Consider the following 21399-nt stretch of genomic DNA (forward strand, 5'->3'; position numbering starts at 1 on the left):
CAAGCCAAATTTAGACAGTGGTGTCTTAAATGTCTGTGGAAGGGATGGAACGCCTTGCATTTACACCACTGGTCATGTGTATCAGCCAGAAACGTCAGTGGTTGCTGAGTCTAAAAATGGGCCACATAAAAAGATAGTGTTGATATGAGCAAATGCAGGGTTCACATTGTAGTTTGCTGATCCAAACTCTCTGGCTCACAATATTTTCCATTTAGAAAATGGACTTTGAAGCTAGTGTCCCAGCCAGTAAGCCCTCAGGAAAAGTCACTTATTTAAAACAGCCTTCTGGGGTTTGCTAAGCATGCAGAAAGGATTTATATATGACCAAAAATTGTAAGCCAACTCATTATTTAAGTAGTTAAATACTCAAGAACTTTTTTTTTTTATTTTTTATTTTTTTATTTATTTTTTTTTTTTAAAGATTTTATTTATTTATTTGAGAGAGACAGTGAGAGAGAGCATGAGCGAGGAGAAGGTCAGAGAGCGAAGCAGACTCCCCATGGAGCTGGGAGCCTGATGTGGGACTCGATCCCGGGACTCCAGGATCACGCCCTGAGCCGAAGGCAGTCGTCCAACCAACTGAGCCACCCAGGCGTCCCAAGAACTTTTTTTTTTTAAAAGATTGTATTCATTTATTTGAGAGAGAGACAGAGTGAGAACACAGGCAGGGTGAGGGGCAGAGGGAGAGGAAGAAGCAGGCTCCCCACTGAGCAAGGAGCCCCATGTAGGCCTCAATCCCCGGACACTGGGATCATGACCTGAGCCGAGAGCAGATGCTTAACCGACTGAGCCACCCGGGTACCCCAATACTCAGGAGCTCTTAACAGTAATCTGAATCTTCTCTGAAATGCTTGTTCTCCCACATTGCCATTTCCGTGGGTCCTGTTTCTCTTCATGTTCTAGCAAAAGACAGAAGTTCCTGTTCTAGTCTGAAGCAGATCTCTTGGGCACAGATGTGTCCAGGTTAGTAACAGGAGCTCGGCACACTTCCCTTCATCTTGCTAGGACCATGTACCATCACCATGCAGGCCTCACCGTGTGTGCATTTTTTTAAAGATCCATCCAGTTGTAGTTCCTTTGATGAACAGGAGACAGTGGCAGAAAAGAATCAATGCCCAGTTTAAATTCTGTCCTTTGCGGGGGCCATAGCTAATGCATTTCCATGTAGAAATGAGAGGAAGAAACACAAACTGAGTGGCAGTGGCCATTCTCCCTTCTAAGATTCTAATCCAGGTGTGGGAAAGAAGTGATGTAAAAAGGGAGGTCAGAGCCTCCAGAGTCCCCCAGACTTCTCTGTTCCCCTGGCAGGTTGAGGCATGTATAGTCGGTAAAGAAGGAAGACATGGCAGACACTGCTACTGCCAGCACACGCTCCCCTCACTCCTAGTACATCCAGGACCTTCCGGAGCCCCTCAAGGAGCACAGTCATGGTGATCAGCCTCGTTTTTTCTGTTCTACTTCATAGGCCTTACTTGGCCACACCGACACTGTCACCTGTGCCACAGCGTCATTGGCCTATCACATAATTGTCAGCGGGTCCCGTGACCGAACCTGCATCATTTGGGATTTGAACAAACTGTCCTTCCTAACCCAGCTCCGAGGCCATCGAGCTCCAGTTTCTGCTCTTTGTATCAATGAGTTAACAGTAAGTATTCAATTGCCCACTTGGTTTATGGTTGGGAAGACAAGTAATTCTAGCTAACATAAACAAAAAATGGCTCTGTTTTCTATGTTGATAGACACTCATTTCATAAATGCTACTACATGTTTTTTGATTTATGCAAAAAGAAAATGGATATTAAAGTTTGTAACTCAAATACCTTAAAATACATTTATTGCTGCATACCTTAAAGAGCAAGATTTGGTTCAAAACTATGTTCTAGAATAGGCTTTTTTTTTAAAATAAGGAATTTGTTGGATCTATTAAGAATGTTAAAATTGCGGGACGCCCGGGTGGCTCGGGGGGTTAAGCCTCTGCCTTCGGCTCAGGTCATGATCTGAGGGTCCTGGGATCCAGCCCCACATCAGGCTTTCTGCTCAGCAGGGAGCCAGCTTCCCCCTCTCTCTCTGCCTGCCTCTCTGCCTATTTGTGATCTCTCTCTCTGTCAAATAAATAAAATCTTTTTAAAAAAAAAAAAAGAATGTTAAAATTGTGTTGAAATTTTTATGAAATACATTCAGATTCTTTATTTACTATGTAAGGTGAAAAGAGTAACATTTGGGTAACCAGATGAGCAGAATTGTTATAGGACTATTTTGCAAAGTTAATCCCAAGCTTACTGAAGAATATTATCTCTTCTCAAAAATAAATATTTTATATATAAATAAGTGAGTCAGCATAAAATAAATGCACAGGCCTGGGAGTCCCCCATGGAGACCACACCCACCTGAGGTGGGGTGAGGGGAGGAGAGTCATTGCTGAGCTGTGTGGGGAAGCAGGAGAAGCTAGGGGTAGGTTATACAAAGACTAAGGTCCCTGTGCCTGCAGGGCAGGTTACCACATCCGTATGTTGGTGATGCCCACGGATGCAAATCAGTCTTGCAGATTGACCGGAACTCCCCAGCCTCACTGCTTTTTCGCTCTGCATACTCATTCCCTCCCTTACCCTTAGCTCTGTCCTGGGGTCCTCTTGTGTCACCCCTCATAGCCACATCATATCATCACCCACACAGACAGCTTTCCTTTGGAGGAACGTAACATCATTAATTTCTGCCAGAAGATACCGAGTAGTATGCTTTTAGTCAATACCTACCTTGTAGTCAGTCAAAGAAGGAAAAAGAAATTTAGTTGTAGTGAATGGCACGTAGAGTATCTGATAATAAGAAGAGTGGTCAGACCAGGCAAAGAAGGGGAAGTATGCAGGGGTAAAAATCAAATTCACTTTTTGGTATATCTGAAAAGTTTGAGATGCTTTTACAACAGCATCTTGGGTTGGTCCTACAAACACATGTCCCTAGGAGCTTTACAGCAGAATAGCTCTGACCTGGCCAGGTTCCTCTGAATCAAAATGCTTCATGGCACAATTTTGAGCACTTTGTTTTAGAGTCATTTTTCACTTAAATGCTGAGAATTTTGTTTATAGTTGGTCATTATTCATGAAGTTATTCTGCAGTGGATTGCAGTAGTTGCAGCAGACACCACAGATGTGTTTGATTTTTCCCTTTTACAGTGCTTTTGTATCTCTTAATAATGCATGAAAAGATTTCTATTTCTGTCCTATTTTTGCAGCCAGTATCAAGTGTGCTTATTTCAGTCAGCGTTTGGGGCATCAGCGACCTTGTGGCTGCCCTTTAGCTCCTCCTATGTTTGGTGCCTGTAGCTGCAGGATTTGCTCTAATGTGCTCTCATTGAGGCACCCTGGAGCGCTGCGCCTCTCACAGGGCAGAATGGAGCAGCGGCCTCTCCTCCATGAGGCCATTAATTACAGCACAGCTGCTCAAACTCACTGTACAAGGTGGTTCGGTGGCTGAATCCCAGGTAGACATAGCAGTGCTTGGCTAAGTAACACTTTTGTCTGGGTTTTGGTTTAGTTCTTGCCATTGTGGTAGAAGGACAGAGGGAAGAAGAGAACAGTAACAAGACCAGCACAGGACGGTTTGGGAAAGCCCCAAGCCTCCTTATCTTGCCACCCTTGGCTCCCCCTTCCCTTCTTCCTTGAGTTGACGCTTCTGTTGAGCTTCTAGTTTCCCCTGCTTTGGATGGCTGCCTTCCTATTTCTGTAGGTCCCCATGTGCCCGAGGACTGTACTGAGATTCCCCAGGGCATTTCTGGAGTCATTACCTAGCATCAGTGACATCCAGGCTGCCTTGGGAATAAGAAAAGCAGCATGGTGTGGTACATAAGCTTTGGGACCAGAAAGGGCTGAATTCAAATCTTGATCCAGTGATGTTAGGCAGATTACTTAAAGTCTATGCGCCTGACTTTGCTCCCTCCCAAAGCAGGGCTAGTAATAGCTAACCTCCTAGGTGTTGACAGGATGAAATGGAATGTCAGAAGTGTCCTCTACTCGAACTGACACACAGTGGATGCTCTGGAAGTGGCTTCATTCCTGTAGCAGGAGTGGGCAGGATTCTCACCAGGTTGGGTAGAGCCCTGCCTGGTTGAGTTTAAGGGAAGAACTTGTTCCTTTCTATCTTTGGAGCTTAGGAAAACCTGAGGTAACAGCTTAGGGAGTCTGCAGGTTTATCCAGTTGGCCAAGAAGTGACCTATATTCTAATTTTCTTTTTTTCCTCATCTCCTCCCCTTATTATGAATACAAACTATAAAGTGGGATGCTACAATGCTGCCAACATTTCATCGTTATTGAAAAGGGAGATACAACTGTATCTAGACTGAGAGATTTCTCTTCTGCCTTATGCTGTTGGTGATTGGACTCATTTTGTAAAATTCAGCAGAGGTGGATTCCGGGCTCTATATGAAAGATAGAAATGGGTTTGTCTACAAAGCGAGGCATGAGAGTAGTGCCTCACGCCTTAGGTCACAGGCATCTTTCCCAGCAGTAAGGCACGATACAGCAGTGTGCTGGGGCATATGCTGAGAGCGGGCACGGGTTCCAGCCTGTGTCTGCGTGTGAGACCACCCCAGCCACAGCATCCGCTCCCCCATGAATTCTTTAAGAGGCCTCTTCGTTGGGTGTGTTTTTAGGTCAGCAAGCACTGAATTCCAGGCTACCTCGGAAATTCCGAGCCACCAATTAAAGAACTTAAAAGGTTTTTTTGAGAGCTAGGACAAAGGTTGACTTTGCTTCTGAAACCAGAATGTGCTACGCAGGGAGCAAAGAGAGTGAAGAGGCTGTGTTTTACTTTCTCAGGGGGACATCGTGTCCTGTGCTGGCACATACATCCATGTGTGGAGCATCAATGGGAACCCGATTGTGAGCGTGAACACGTTCACAGGCAGGAGCCAGCAGATTGTCTGCTGCTGCGTGTCGGAGATGAACGAGTGGGACACACAGAACGTCATAGTCACGGGACACTCAGATGGCGTGGTCCGGGTAAGTTCTCTATAAGGAAATGTGCTAGGCGCTCGCCGCCCTGATTACCTGAGACCCATGGAGCTGTCCACAGTGAAAGATACCTGAGCAGGTGGTGGTGGTAGTGAGCAAACTCTTGCTCAGATTCAAATGAGCCACAGGCACTGGTGTTCTCCGACAAGGGGAACATGGGTGACTCGGCCCCTTTCTTTACTGCTGAGTCAGTCTGTTAGTGCCACTCACCACTGGACAGCTTCACCCAAGGTCACTTAAACATGACTTCCATGTCACCATAGATTGCTAAAAATGGAAATTGCAGAAGTATTGGCTTTTCGGCCTCTCAAATGGCTTCTTGGGGAAAACAGGGAGTGTCTCTTGTCTATAGAGAATCAGAGTTGGGAAATCCTTTCCAGGGACCACGTTGTCCAGTCCCTGTCCCTGACTTCACCTGAATCCTAGTTTATCCCCTGCGTAGTTTTCTTTGTGTTGGGCATCTGCAGGCAATAGAACCCACGGATTATTTACCTTCAGTCTCTCCAAATACTTGGGTCTCTCGGGAGATTTTCCTTCGTGTCTATTTTCTTGAGCTGTGCTCTTTGTAAAAGCAGAGAGCAGCTGATTGGTGCCCTGTCGTCACACTGACTGAGCAAAGATGAGGCTCTCAGCCCCCACCCCACACACCCTGTACCTCAGAAAATAGGCACACCTCGATGTCTGCTGTCTCCAGAGCCGTGTTTCAGAGAACTCCGTTCATGAGGCATTTAGGGGAAAGCTCCACACTCAAATGCGTTTGGGGATCCTGCTTACTGTATGCCTTCATGTGTGCAAGGCTCTTGGGTTGAAGTAAGTGTTCAACCAGTAAGTTGAACCATGTTGTTCCAACTCACTTGACCACAATCCTTTTGCCTCCACCATGAAATACCCATCAACATCTCAAGGAACCCAGTTCGGGAGCATAGTTCTCTCCCACAGTTTTCAAGAGGGAAATTTAATTAGACATAAGACATAGACATAAGAGAAACCTGTTTAACCCCAAGAGATCATCTTCATCCAGTCACATGTAAATTGTTTCTTTAAGCTGCTTAATTTTTTTATTTTCATACTTGCTTAAATTCAGTTTTGGAGAATGGAATTTTTGCAAGTTCCTGAGACACCAGCTCCTGAACCTGTTGAAGTCCTAGAAATGCAGGAAGACTGTCCAGAAACACAAATAGGTATTGGATACTTTCTAATTATGCTATAGTTTCCATATTTCTTGTTTGTTTGTGTAAAGTCACTGTGGATAAACTCACATCAAATAGCATAAACCGTGGCCTAAGGCCAAGTGTGGCTATCAGAGGTACAACTGCCCCCCCAGCACAGGAGGTCGTGGGGTGGGCACCCCGCGACTTGGCCAGCTCACCAGGCAGTACGTGGTGTGTTAGTATCGGTGCCTGGCTTCCTTATCCTAGTAGGGCTGATACAGCCGCTGGCTTCCCAGGGTACCAGAGGCTCAGGCTTTCACTTCAGAAAATACCGAGCACACCTGGAGGGCGCAGGGGTGGACAGGTTGGACGGCCCCAGTCCCACATCTGTTGTGCTTGTCACTTCAGGTTCAATCTTTGTGACAGGCTGGCATCATGTTTGTAAGGCATTCACGGAGGCAGACCAGAATCCCCACCCTAGTCCTGCCTTTGAAAAAGGGCTTTTATTCAGGCTGAAGCTTAGTGCTCTGTACTCTTCTTATTACCTGTTTTTTGTGCAACCCTTAAAGATTTTCCAAAGAATACAGAGATGGATGATTGCTATACAGAGTGACTAGAAGCCGTGCCATAAACCCAGGCTGAGATCTGCTCTGGGTTGCTCATCTCCAAAAACGTTACCCCCGATTGGTTCTAAACCGAGAGGAACAGGGTTTTAACTTTGACCTTCAGATTGTTTCTGTGTGATTAACTTTTGTACACTGAGAATTCCACTTGAGTTTGATGATATGAGGGAAAAGACTTATTATCAGAAAGGCATAAATCACTTCTCTTTGTAAGCCGAAAATAGTTTCTACTTTAATTGCCAGAAAACAGAAATGATCCAATGGGCAGGGCGTTTTAATGCTTATAGTACCTTAGTGCATGTAAGTTTCTGCATAGTCCATTGCAGCTCCACTAAAAAGGTCATCTGGGTGTTTGGGGACATAAAAATCCAATTCAGTTCCATTAGTATTTGGGGGTTACCTGTTGGGTATCAGACAGTGGATTAAGCAGTCCTAGGAGAAGTCTGCCCATTCCTTGAACAAAGGTTTAAGTGAGTAACGGCAGATGATGGGATGAATAAGGTAGAGAGGTCACATTTAGGAAGGAGATACTGGTATGTCTTTTTTCTTCTTACACATTCATATCACGGACAGAGTTTGATAGAAGTGGCAGAGGGGAGAGTGGCCCACAGAGAAGGGTTGGCTTTGGACAGCATAGGACTGGCAGGGCTCGAAGGCAGTTACCTGGGTGAAAAGGAAGGCAAGCCAGTGGTTCAGCGGAAATGAAAGCCATTTCTAAGACTGCTCATCAATGAAGACCTTAAATTTCATGGTCATAAGCCACTGAGATGAAAAAAAAATATCAGCTAACTAGACTACTAGTGTTAGTACAAGGAAGGCAAACTAAGTACTTTCTCTTGCTAAAAATATACTTAGAGTGAGCTAGTGCCTGTACACTTGTTCCTACTTTTCTTTTTTTCTAATTCTATATATTTATTTCTTACAAATTTTCTTTCCAGCAGACTCTATTGCAAGAGAGTAGGGAGTTGGGTTGAGGAAATGCGTAATAACAATGGGAAGAAGGGGAAACCCCACATCAATAGACTAAAGCTTTCATCAATAATTGATTCATCTACATTGTCATTTATACTGACTGCCACATGGAAGGCACTGTGCTTGGGGCCCCTTCTCTCAAGCTGACCACTGTCTTGTAGAAAGATTGTCCAAAAGTAATAGTTTGGGTGGGAGAACTCCGACACGAGAGGCGTGCAACTGTTTGAGGAGTCCAGAAGAGTGGGAATTTCTTTCAACTGCAAGGCACCAGGTAAGATTCTAGAGAAAACAGTGCTGGAGCTGTGCCTTGAGAAACGGGTAACATGGGAACACAAGATTGGTAAGAGGGGTCTAGTAGGGCCAGCCACACGGGCAGCCTTCCCCGTGAGGGGGAGCAGGACTCCGTGGAGAACAAAGTCGGCGCCAGCCGGCTGAACTGTGGTAGGGAGCATGCGGCAGGCGTTGAGAAGTTTGCAAAGGCAGGTTTGGGCCAGATGGTAAAGCAGGAATGTCAACCTAAGAATTTTGGCCAAAGCATTCTTTAAACTCAGAAATTCCTTTTGTGGGGGGTGGTGGTAGTTTTGTTTTGTTTTTCCTTTTTGCTATATGTAATCTAGCGGAAAATTCTGCGGGGTTTTTTGTTTTTTGTTTTTTAATATTGTTCTACTTATTTTAAAATGCTGTGTGTATTGTCTTAACTTAGAGAAGAAAAGCAGCAGTAGGACAAAGCTGGGTCTAACCATAATGTGTGTGTGTGTGTTTCCTCTTTCTCCCCGTGCATTACCCAGGGCAGGAAGCCCAGGATGAGGACAGCAGCGATTCGGAAGCAGATGAGCAGAGCACCAGCCAGGACCCCAAGGACGTGCCCAGTCAGCCCAGCAGCAGCAGCCACAGGCCCCGGGCGGCTTCCTGCCGAGCAACGGCCGTCTGGTGCACAGACAGCGGCTCCGATGACTCTAGGCGCTGGTCCGACCAGCTCAGCCTGGATGAGAAGGATGGCTTCATATTTGTGAACTATTCGGAGGGCCAGACCAGAGCCCATCTGCAGGGTCCCCTTAACCACCCTCACTCCAACCCCATGGAAGTGCGGAATTACAGCAGACTGAAGCCCGGTAACTTGAAGTCCGGTCATTTTGTTGCTCCTTGTGGGTGACATGAGGGCTGGTGGAGTGAGGCTGTGGGCTCTCATTCTCCCAGCACCCCATGCCCCCTGCACTCCATCCCTGTGACCTACGTCAGCCACCCACAGAGAAGGCCTCTTCAGTTTCTTACCCCACAGTGGTGTCTGCTATACATTGGGCATTTCTAAAACTCCTCCCACAAAAAACTTCCTTCCTTCACAAACCATGAACTCTTTTGAAAATGGGCAAGGTACTAATTACAGATAAGTAAATAAACTGTCTGAATGGGTAGCTTTGCCTTTTAGAGAGTTAGAGGCATGGTTCTCAGTGGGAGAGATTCTGTCTTCTTGGGTTGGACATTTCCCCAGTCTTTTCGAATGGGGCGTTCTGACCCGGCCCACGGCTGGTGTTAAGCTGGACTGCTTCACCTGCCATCAAGGCACGGGCTGCTGGGACAGGGAAAGCTGCTCTAACTGGATGTTGCAACCCCCTAGCTTGCGAGGCCACTGTATGAGGGCACACCTACCGAATGCCGGCTTCTCCCACTTCAGGGTGTCCTGTCTTGCCCTTTTGCTCTCCAGGGTACCGGTGGGAACGGCAGCTGGTGTTCAGGAGCAAGCTAACTATGCACACAGCCTTTGATCGGAAGGACAATGCTCACCCCGCAGAGATCACCGCCCTGGGTGTCTCCAAGTAAGTGCCCGACCTTGCCAGCTGTACCCTTCCCCCTCCCCGCCCCAAGGAGTCACTTGCTTAGCCCCGGTCCACACATCCAAACCCATCTTTGGGGAAACATTTCGTTTGCGGTATCAGGCATTGCTTGAACAGGCCAGTCAGCGGAAGAAGGCAGTGCATGGAGTTTAAAATCTCTGTTCTTCGAGGTTACAGCGAGATTTGATCCAGAGAGCTGAGACAGGAGTGTAAATTCAGGCTCCGTTCTATTTTTGTCTCCTCACACACACAGCCCCCACCCCAGCACACGCGTCCACGGAAACCTGCAGAATCTCCTGAGTGACGGGGTGCTCTTCAGCTGTGTGGCTTTGTGGCGGCCTTCCCCAAGGTGACTCCATGGGTTGTGTTGTGTCTCCTGCAGGGATCACAGCAGGATCCTCGTTGGTGACAGTCGAGGCCGAGTGTTCAGCTGGTCTGTGAGTGACCAGCCCGGCCGCTCTGCTGCTGACCACTGGGTGAAGGATGAAGGAGGAGACAGCTGTTCCGGCTGCTCCGTGCGGTTTTCTCTGACAGAGAGACGGCACCATTGCAGGAACTGCGGCCAGCTCTTCTGCCAGAAGTAAGATGAGATGCCAGTATTTTGAATTTCTATGAGCCCGGCCCCTGAGATGTGGATTACACCCCTGCACGGAGCTCCAACTGTGCTCCGGTGTCCCCAGCACACAGTACCATGATGCTCTAAACCAGCCTTCACTTTCCTCTTGTTCTTTTATCACAACTGTGAACTACTTCTGTCCTATTGAAAAATATGGAAAGAATCAACCCAGACACCTGGTCTTGCGTGACTCAGAATGGGGAGGTGCTGCTGTCCCACCGTGTTTGCTTATAAAATATTGTGGTTGTGTGTCCTCACCCCTCCCCTCCAAGTCTTCTACTCTGAGTCTGTGTTGTCTCCATAAACAGTGGTACAGTATTGTTCTGTGGGGTTTCCATTTTACACAAATACAGCATGCTGTCTGTACCTCCTGTAACTTCCTTTTTTTTTTTTTTTTTTTTTTTTAAACTCAACACTGTTGAGTAAAACTCCACGTAGCTGTTTTCATCTGTCTTTTGTGTGAATGTGTCAGAATTCATCCACTTCCCTTTTGGTGGACTCCTAGGGGACTGGTACACATTCCCAGTGCTCTGACCGGGGCTATAGGACACACCCTAATGAACACCCTCCCGAGACGTGAGCTGGAGAGTCCTAGAGGAGGGAGCCCTGACTAGAGCTGACAGATCACAAACTGAGCTGCTGTAGATGCTGTCAGATGGGTCTCAGGAACCGGTGCTGCTTGTCACCATCCCGGGCTGGCTGGGCAGGGTCTCCCAGCTCTGCGGCCCGGGAACTGCCTGCCACCCGCGCTCACTCAGGCTGGGCCGGGAGCCACGTCACTTGCTGTTGTCACTCGCAGCGCAGCTGATGTGGAACAGCTGAGCATTGGCTTGTTGGCTGTTTGAGTTTGCTCTTGGGTAACATGGCCTGTTTTCCTTTTAGGTTTGCTGTCTTTTTTTCCCCTCTGTACTTGAGGAGTTCTTTATTTACTCTGGGTTCTAATTCTTTGTCTTTTCTACAGCTTGCAGATACCTTCTGCTGGTCTGTGGCTTGCATTTTCACTTTATATATGTTTTTTTCTGGCACATAGGTCTTTAATTTTGATGTAGTCACATCTCTTACTTCTTATGATTTTTGCTTTTTGTGGCTTAAGAAATCCTTCCCTGTGACCATAAAGACAGCTTTTGTATATTTTCTTTTATGAGGTTCAGGGTTTTGTTTTTCACACTTAGGTCTTTGGGTCAAATACACTTGGAGTGTATCTGGAGGTATGTTTTGTAGTGAGGATCTGTTTTAATTCCCTTGTGTGGGGAGTCGGTTGTCCCCCACTGTTAATCTGGATGCTGTCTTTCCAAACTGCGGTCCCACACGTGTGTGTACAGTCCTCTTGTTCCGTGGCAGACCACGGAAAGGACCCCACAGGCAGCACTCTCTAATGCTGACACTGCTTAACTCTAGAAATACTTTCACAGAATCATGAGCTATGTGATTGTTTCTGAGCTGGTTACTGAGGTCTCATGGGCACCAGCATATTGGAAATGGTGTGGTCCTTGGTATATACTGACCAGATGCTCCCTGGGTTCCTGTCCATTGTGTCATCTCAGGCACGTTACTGACCCTCTCTAGGCCTGTTTTCTTATCCATAAAATGTGCATAATTATACCTCTCCTCATAGAGGTGCTGAGAGAACAGTGAAACCATGTGTGTGAATTATAAAACACCAAGTGTAAAGTCTGGCAATATAGGTGTTCAGTAAAAGATGTTATTGTAGTGTCTTTTTTTTACCCTCCAGATTAATGTCTTAAACCTTTTTCCTGGGAAGTCCGATTCAAGATGAGGTAAACAGAATGTTGGTGTCAACCTTTCCTTATGGGACTTTCTATGAGGTTGGCAGAGGATTCTGTCTCAGAGTTCTGTGCTTTGAGAGGCCCATTCTACAAAACCTAATAATCTAGTAATTTTTGATAGTAACACCCCCGTATGTACACTGGCACACATTATTCCTTGTCATGTTTTAACTTTCCAAATACTACTTAAGGGCAGATAATTCTTTAAATTATGCATTGCTATCAGATGTCCAGTGGAGGCTGTATTTGAGAAACAAACCCCAGTGATTGATTTTGATAGAGCAGACACAGAAGGCAGAGCAGAGCCCTGCCCACGTTCTTTGTGTCCCTCAGTTGTTGGGAGAGTTTGTCAGCACTTCTTTTTTTTTTTTTTTGAGAGAGAGAGAAAGAGTGTGAGCAGTGGGGAGGGAGAAGGGGAGAGAGAGAATCTTAAGCTGGCTCCACGCCCAACGCAGAGCCCAGTGTGGGGCTTGGTCTTGTGACCTGAGCCGAAATCAGGAGTTGGACATTTAACCAACTGAGCCACCTAGGTTTCCCAACAGTTTGTCAGAACTTCTGGGGCTGTCATCAAAGTCCCAGGTCCAAGAACAGTCCTTTAAACCCCTTAACTGGTGACACTTGTTTTTCCTCTAGACATCTTTCCTGGTAGATCACTGGAGGAAAGTAATTTTCTATTTCAGTCTCATGAAAAGGCAAGCTTAGAGTGGTTAAATGCCGCATCCAAGGTCACACCCTGCTTTATTCCAGGAAGAGGAATATTTTTTAAAGAATTTGAACACCTCTTAAGTAGGGTCTACTTCAAGGAATTCTGTCAAGATAAACAGAAAATAAGAACATTTGGACCAGACAGAAAACCCAAACTACTGTTCAAGAAATCACTAAAGGGTAGATCAAACAGTGTTTAAAAGCCCAGGGGAACTTGATAGTGACCAAAGAGTCTTTCAAAACAAGTAGTAAATCTTCTGCCAAGAGAAAAAAGTTAAGCTCTGAGTAAAGACATTGACATTGCTTCCCATGTTTACAGGGCCTGAGAGCCTATCCCGCATGGGAAGAATGGGCTCACAGCTGTTCAGATCTTTTGGCTTCATCCTGTAGGGAAATCTTGCCTTAAAAAAAAAAAAAAATTCACTTCAGTCACATAGAGAGCTTGCCTTTGTTTAATACTACTTTTCCTCATACAAATAATATGGTGTTTTTTCTGGTCCCGGGTGAGCCACACACCACAAACCTGTATGTCTTCGGTATTCTTCTGGCATTGTACTTCTGTGTCTTGGGCATTACGGTGCCAGCTTTCTGTTCAACTTCTAAGTTTGTGTTTCTCGGCCCAGTGACCAAACTTGTGTGGCGAGGACCTGTAACTACTTGATTGTGCTTTTCTTTTAGGTGCAGTCGGTTTCAGTCGGAGATCAAACGCTTGAAAATCTCATCGCCGGTGCGCGTGTGTCAGAACTGTTACTATAACCTACAGCATGAGAGGGGTTCGGAGGACGGGCCTCGGAATTGTTGAAGATTCCACAAGCTGGTTGCTGATCACGGTCTGTAGACCCCCTTCCTGATTCCCCGGTTACGGCTCACAGCTCGGAGGGCATCGAAGCAGTCTCCGTTTACGCCTCTCTTCATACCACGTGTTTGAAGTGTCGAATTCAAAGGAATCAGTGAATAAACGGGTGTAGAGTGCAGCAGCGGGGCGGACACTGTTCGGGGGAACAGCACAAGAACAACAGGAGGTGGTTCCTAGGAGCGACTTTCCCAGTGTCCGATTCTCCCTGTTACCAGTCGCTGTCTCCAAGAGAAAATCCTCACTTACTAACTGTCTTTTCTTGCGTCTCATTTTTATAGATCTACTCATCCTTATTTGGAAAAACCACCACCAACAAAAAAAGGCTTTTAGAAAATGGTTGTAAATCTGACTTCTTTGCAAGTAACTGTGTATATTGTAAATAGGTATAAAGGCCTTTTTTTTTTTTTCTAAATAAGGACTTAACTGTCTGTAACATGAGACTTCAAACTAAACCACTAACTCAGTGAGCTACTTATGGTTTGTCTGACATCTCTCACAAATTAATTATAAATATGTTTTTTAAAGCCTCAAAGACATTATCTGTGGTCTTTTCTCCCCCCTTTCCAGCCCAGCCTGTGTGCCCGATGTCCTTTCTTTCAAGTTGCCCACAGTATCTCCACTTAAACTAGGCTAGTAACCAAAACGATGCGGACCTTCTTTAGGAAACCGTGTGGGAGACTAAGAGTCCTGCCGTAAGATACCCTGGAAATGTCTGGGCATCTTGCTCCTGGCTTCTCGCCACCTCAGTGTTGTTCCAGTGTCCTAAGGCCCCCCGTAAACTCCTCTGTGGACTGCCACGTGGCCATAGCGTCCCCTTCTGAGCGTTGCACGGTGGCGGTCAGGTGATCGGTGATGCAGGAGACCGCCCTGCCTCAACTAATGGAGATAGATTTGCATGTAACCCACATTAGCTTCTCTTGCATAGAACGTAATAAGGATGTGTCTTCGGTGACACTAATGTTCTACTATAGCTTATTTTCAAAAAAGGGTAAAAAATGAAAAAAGTGTACAGAATTAACATATAAACCTTGTTGTAAAACTGGATCATGTCAGAACTGCTTATAATTAATCTTTACCATTTAATGCCATCTACCTGAAAACAGTGAGATTTATACTGTATCAATGTCTATTTTTTTGTTTTTGCTATGAATATAATTACAGTATTTTAATATTTAGTTATTTAATTTGTTCTACTAGTTGGATACAGAACACACAAATCCAGGGAGACTAAAGCTGGTTGGGGCTTAAGAGAGAAGTTTAGTTTACAGGAAAAAAGGCTTTGGTGGTGGGATTTTTTTAAATGTGTGTTATGTACATATATATAAATATATATATATATACACATATATATAAAAAACAAATGAAACAGTTAATCTAGATTTTAACATTTTCAGATATTTAGTGATATTATGAACAATTCTAAAAGCCCTGTGATTTGAAAAAATGTACACTTATTTATGGCCCAAGCAAGGAAGGACAGGCCTTCACACCCTCCTGGAGGTGTCATACAAGGGACAGTGGCTTCGGCTTTCCCAACTTTCCATCTTTAGGCCCTGGTGACAGGCACACTTATGCACTAAAATGCACATATATGCACATGCATTCAAAAATAGGCATTGGTACAATAGTAATCTTGTACCTAATGGGCTGAAACCAGCTTAAGAACAAATTTGTTCTTCCTGATAACTAGGTCTCCAAGAGAAAATATAAAGGCTGCTTTAGTGCCTTATGCTTACTAAATTTAACCCTTTATTTACCTAGGTTTGAGCCTACCATCTATTTATGATTACATATCAAAATTGATTAATACACTTCCATTTCTAAAACTTCAAATACACTTGTTAATAAAAGGATTATTGGCATTAATACTTTAACTTGAAGAAAAGTTGTGTTCTGTTTTCCTTCCTGTGTCTTAACTCTTCCCCTGATCCTCCCCCACCCACGACCCACCATCTTCAAATTCTAGTAAATAATGCTGGATGTTCAACAGTGGCAGGAATTGTGCTATCACATAGTCGTGGGCTTTGCCCCTGTCCGACCCTATAGATGAGTTGTAGCAGTGTTATTCTACACTTTTTAAAAGAAGCGTCCTCCTTGTGTCTATGAACCATGTTTACCCCAAACCCAATGGCAGAGGTGTTCTTTAAAGACTTGAATATATGAATGTGTGTAATGTAGTTACTTAAAGGTTATTCCTCTATGTAATATGAAGTTCTATGGGATGAACACTTTTAAACTTTCCGACACAACTTCCATATATAGAAGGTGGAAACCAAAACCCTCATGATAGTATTTCCTCTGGCAGCTGGTGCTGTGGGCAACTGTTCCATTCAGTGGGGTTTCTTTTCTTTTTGCTTTCTGATGCAGAAATCACAAATCACTCACACATGCAAGTACACTCACGTACATAAACTCATTGTTTCTACTGCTGTCTTTCTGTGTTTCGTGTACATTGGTTTACCAACACCTGTTCTCAGCATGTACACCCACCTTCTCGTGGTCTGTGTCCCTTCTCGGAGAGTACCTCACAAGGCTCCTGCCTGATCTGTGTAGTTCATTTGTCTGCCCCCACCCCCTCCATTCTAACGTGTGCGTGTAGCGTGCAACCGTAACGTCCTGCTTCGGAAGAGGAAAATAGCTGCCCATAGCAGCCATCCGTCTGGATAATAGCAAAACACTCTAGATAAGTTATTTTGCACTTTCTTATGTATAAAGTTGGTAGAAACTTATTTTTTGCTTTGTATCATTTAAATACATTTTGTTTTGGTAAATGAACTGTGTATAAAATATTTATGCCGTTAAAACTGTTTTTAGAAAGTATTTTTAATTTCAGCAAGTTTGGTTACTTGTTGCATGACTATTAACACAGCTGACTTTTTGTGTCAGTGCAATGTATATTTTTTTGTCCTGTTATTAACTTGTAAGCCCTAGTAACGGCCGATTATTTGTACAGCAACAGAAGTAAATTTGAAGATAACTGGCTAAGACTGGATTGATTGTGGACGTTTGTACTATACTGCGGAATACAATATCTGTTCTTTGGTGGTTTGTAAAAGGCCTGAAGAATTACTATCTAGTGTGCAATCTGTGATAACTGAATGTTCATTGTATATCTGTCTCTGATGCAAAAAGGTAGAGTAACACAATTACAATACATGATTAAATGCAATAGTCCAGGTACTTTTTTTTTCCATTTCCAATAAATACCAACTATTTACCACCCAAAGAAAAAAAGTTGTTTTTAAGCTAGTTTATTCAAGGAAGGAGAAAAAACAAAACAGAAGGCAACTATTTCCCTAACCTTTGTGTAGTCCTTTCCGAGTTGTGAATATCTCTTTCAGAAGCTCCTGCTCACAGAAATGGTGGCTTGTAGGGTCTGGTGCAAGCTCTAGTTTGGTCCACCTGTAGATGCTTCCTGCATTGAGCTTCCCAGTTGTGCAGGCTTCCTGGGGCTGAGGAGTGTGTGTGTGGACGGCTACAGGGAGAGACAGCTGACTTCAGGAGACACGTCTGCAGATGCAAAGGACCCACGGACAAAGCCTGCTTCACGTGGTTTGGCTTTTTCTCGCTGAGCCTCATTCTCTATCCATCACCTTGTGAAAAGTAAGCAACAGTAAACCATCTATCCCCTACCCCTGCCAGAGTCACATCGGGAATATTTTGGTATCCTGCCCTTTTTCTGGAAGCACCACACCTACTATCATAAGCTAGTCTTTCCATTTCGGTCTTCAGGCTGAGAGTTAAGAACTCACAAGTCCATTCTTACTGTGACTAGCGCTTACTTCGTCTTAAAACAGCCTTCGGAGTATAGAAAACACTTTTTAAATTACTTAAGCTGCTTTAGCAACTGTAATTTTCCTCTTTCTAAAGATACTAATAAATTCGCTGTTCCATTTAAGCTTGAACGGCAGAACCCCAGATTAGAGGTGGTTGTGCTTATTACAAATCCCACCTCAGTTCAACCCTTTAGAGGCCAAGACAGAGGAATGCCAAGAACTTCCAAGAAGAAGCAGCCATGTCTTCAACAAAGAAGTCGATAGTAAGAAAACAGGGCTGTTCATTTCTTTAGTGCAGTACTAGCCAAGGTTCTAGTGACCTCAAGAAGCGTTGTAGTCGAGGGTGGACATTGCTGAAATTCTTCCAGAATTTGAAGGACAAACATGCAAATGAAAAGTCCCTTTTCTGCCGTTTGCTTCTCCTCTCTGATAAAAGAACATATGCACCGGTCTTAGCCCCTTTGGAGCCTGAGAGAAGAGACAGGCCAGCGGAACTGGTCTCGCATTGGCTTTGTCTCCTTACCACTATTCTCATTTTCCCCACACGTTGCAAAACTTTTGTATTTACTGTTCCTTTTGACTTTTGCTGGAATGGCAACAAGCCGAGCTCCCATGCTGAGAGCCAGCGTGGTATTTTGGAGAGCCCTGAAATAGGAGTTGAGAGCCCAAGGCTGCAGCCGCTCCCTGCTTGTGAACTTGAGAAGCCCCTGTTGCAGCAGCTCAGCCCATCAGGTTTTCCTGTGTCTTAGGCTGCCTGGGAGCAGGGAGGGGTTGAGAGAGCACTTTCTTGACTTCTTGGTTTTAGGACCTTTTGGTCTTTAAAAACTATCACGGACCCCTACACTTCTGTTTCTGTGGTTTGCATCTATTGAGAGTCATTGTATTAGAAATCAAAACAGATTTTAGAAACGTGTTAATTCATTTAAAAATAACAATGATAAAACCATTATATATTAACACCAATTATATATTTCTATGGGGGAAAATCTTGCAAGCCAAAAAAAAAAAAAATTAGTGAAGAGTGGAATTGTTTTACAATTTTGCAAATCTCTTTAATGTCTGGCTTAATCGAACACAGGTGGATTCTGCTATCTGCTTCTACATTCCATCTGGGGATACTTCATTTTGGTCAAAGCATACGAGGAAAATCCGGCCTCACACAGGTATGTGGTTGGAAAAGGCGGGGGGGAATATAGTAATAGCCTGTCCAGATTATTGTTTTTTTTTAAGATAATAGTTTGTTTCTTAAAGATTGATTACTGTATGGTGTCTGGAACTGCATCAGTGAGCTTTTGGTCTGTCTTGCATGGTGAATCCATCACTAACCTGTGCATAATTTACAGCACACACTGGTCATTTAAACAATATTGGGTCACCGATGTAGTGAACGACATCACTGCTCCAACTAATGTGTGTAGAGATTGTCCACATGTTGACAATACTTCACTACAAAATAGGTATTTTAATAACTAGATATAACATCGAAGTACTACCAGCAGCCTCAAGAAGGTCTAAGCCAAACAGTGATGGATACGCATTTTCTAGAATTGTTGCTTAAAACCGGAAATTTTTATCATTGGCAATAAATAGTTTGCTGTTTCCTTTGAAGCAATAGGCTCACTTTGTTGATTTCAAGGACCTCTCTGCCTAAGAACCACAATTTGTCAGTTCTTTTAAGTAAACGTGGTGTACGGTGAGGAAAAACAGCTAGTTTAGCTCACAATCCAATGACCCCAGTGCTCTTCTTCAAGACCAACATCGTACTCCAGGATGGGGCTGCCTTATGGGTACTTCTCAGATGTGACACACAGCTTAAATTTCAAGATTTAATAAAAGCAGCAATTTTTACTGCTTCTCTAAAGACATTCTTAAGTGAAATGGCACTTTTTTTTTTTTAATAGCAAGTGCTTGAGATAAAAAATACCGTGATCCTAACCAGCAGTTTGGTGCTCCTGGCTTGATTTGTGTGTAGATTCCAGCAGTTTTACCCACCATTGCTTCTGGACCTCTGTTCAGTACAAATATCAGTGCAAATAATGTTCTTAGTGTTACTATGAAAACAGTCTTCTCTTGCAGCCCACACAAGAGGTACTCAGAACTCCCAGGGCTCTGTGAACCAGACTTTGAGAAGCTTTGGTTCAAGGTACCCAAATTGTCCGGAAGCATGTTGTGTGCAATCTCATTCAACAGTGCTCCTCATCATAGGCCTGGGCCTTCCAAATGAGTTCCCACTGAAACCTGCCAAGTGCAAGGCCAGGCCCTGCCACATAGGGCCCGCTGTTGCCAGCCACGCCAGCCACTGGAATACCACCAGCCACTGGAATACATTCACCAAAGCAATACAAAGACTGAGCATGCATCGCTGAAGCATTAAGAGTTTCTAATGTCTTTTTTTTTTTTTTAAGATTTTTTTGAAGATTGATTTATTTGACAGACATAGTGAAAGGGAACACAAGCAGGGGGAGTGGGAGGGGGGACAAGTAGGCTTCCCGCTGAGCAGGGAGCCTGACACAGGGCTCAGTCCCAGGACCCTGGGATCATGACCTGAGCTGAAGGCAAACACTTAACAACTGAGCCACCCATGTGCCCCTCTAATGTCCTATTTTTTTGGTCAGTTTTTTTAGTCAAGACTTTCAAATTTTGATCAAGTAAAACAACTTAATAAGTATTGTTTTTCAGGGACGCCTGGGTGGCTGAGTCAATTAAGCATCTGCCTTCAGCTCAGGTCATGATCCCAGGGTCCTGGGATTGAGTCCGGAGTCAGGCTCCCTGCTGAGAGAGGAGTCTGCTTCTCCCCAGCCCTCTGCTGCCCCCCTGCTTGTGCGCTCATGCACTCGCTCGCTCTCTCCCCGTCAAAAAAAAAAAAAAGGTAATATATTCATGCTAGGGGTAGATCCACCATGTGTCGTACCCTGGTGAGGAGCATGGTGGCAGAGAGTCAGTCTAGGAGTTCAGTTCCCATTCTCCCACTTACTGTGAAATTGGGCTCTTCTGCATTTGAGTTAACCTCACATGTAAGTTTTGTATTATGATTCTACCCCCAGAGAATTGTTACAAATATTAAATCAGATTTAATTACATAGCTATGGGACATGTAGTGCCTGAGACATGTGTGTTCTCAATAATACGGCTGTGTCAGTGTGGAAATAGGAACATAAAAGGAATGCACTCAAACAGTTCTAAAGTAAAGCCACTGACTGGCAGGTTGTTTGATCTTCGGTTAGATGCACAGCAGCCAGCATGTTAGATGTGGGCAGAAGCCTGAGAGATCCCCTGCCCAGACCCTCACTTCATGCAAAAGGAAAGGGATCCAGAGAGGGGTCTGCTGGTCCCAGAGTGCTGGTGCTGAGTGTCCATCCTTCTCACTCCACCCCTCAGCTCTGATTTCCAGGCCGATGTTCTCTACTAATAGTTCCCAGATGCATTTTCCATTTTTGTTTGTTTGTTTTTGGTGACCGCAGTGAAAATGTACTTGGGATTTGTTTTCAGTATCATCCATGCATAATCACGCCTTACTTTATTGAGAAAGTAAAACACTGGAACTTCAGCCTTGGCCTTCGGCTGTCAAACTTCTGCTCTGCTAAGGAAAGGTACGGGCGGCCTTCCAGAGCAGAGGACAGCTATTTAAAGACAAACAACTTATTAACTTGCCCTCAAGTACTACTTCAAATTTCAAACAAAAGCTATACCCTACATGTGATTTCTTTTTTTTTAAAGATTTTATTTATTTATTAGAGAGCACAAGCAGGGAGAACAGCAGGCAGAGGGAGAGGAAAAAGCAGATATCCTGCTGAGTAGGGAGCCTGATGGGGGATCGATCCCAGGAACCCAGGATCATGACCTGAGCCAAAGGCAGATAGATACCTAACTGACTGAGCCACCCAGGCGCCCCTTAAGTGCTATTTCTGTTCTCAAAAGGGAGCCACTCTTTCGCAACCTGATTAGAAACAAAGCCTAGAATGAAGGTTAACCTAAGGAGTTTTTGTAAAGTCAGGCTCTGCAGGCTGTTTCTGCCAAAGGAAGAAACGGATCTATCAAAGCACTGTTATCAAGTATGTGCCTGGCTCAAATTTG

General features: G+C 44.5%; 1 protein-coding gene across 5 annotated transcripts in view; it reads left to right on the plus strand.

Moving 5' to 3' along the window:
- Nucleotides 1-16775, plus strand: part of WDFY3 (WD repeat and FYVE domain containing 3) — a 276729-nt gene extending 259954 nt beyond the window's left edge. For all 5 annotated transcript variants that reach the window (XM_044224616.1, XM_044224612.1, XM_044224613.1 and 2 more), the window contains 7 exons: nucleotides 1466-1645; nucleotides 4813-4995; nucleotides 6092-6188; nucleotides 8542-8865; nucleotides 9456-9567; nucleotides 9968-10165; nucleotides 13372-16775. In XM_044224616.1, coding sequence (XP_044080551.1) covers nucleotides 1466-1645; nucleotides 4813-4995; nucleotides 6092-6188; nucleotides 8542-8865; nucleotides 9456-9567; nucleotides 9968-10165; nucleotides 13372-13495 — 1218 coding nt within the window. In that variant the 3' untranslated portion in view covers nucleotides 13496-16775. The remainder of the gene's footprint in view (nucleotides 1-1465; nucleotides 1646-4812; nucleotides 4996-6091; nucleotides 6189-8541; nucleotides 8866-9455; nucleotides 9568-9967; nucleotides 10166-13371) is intronic.
- The last annotated feature ends 4624 nt before the right edge of the window (nucleotides 16776-21399 follow it).

This window comes from Neovison vison, chromosome 11 (genome assembly GCF_020171115.1).
Source record: "Neovison vison isolate M4711 chromosome 11, ASM_NN_V1, whole genome shotgun sequence".
In the NCBI taxonomy this organism is placed as follows: domain Eukaryota; kingdom Metazoa; phylum Chordata; class Mammalia; order Carnivora; family Mustelidae; genus Neogale; species Neogale vison.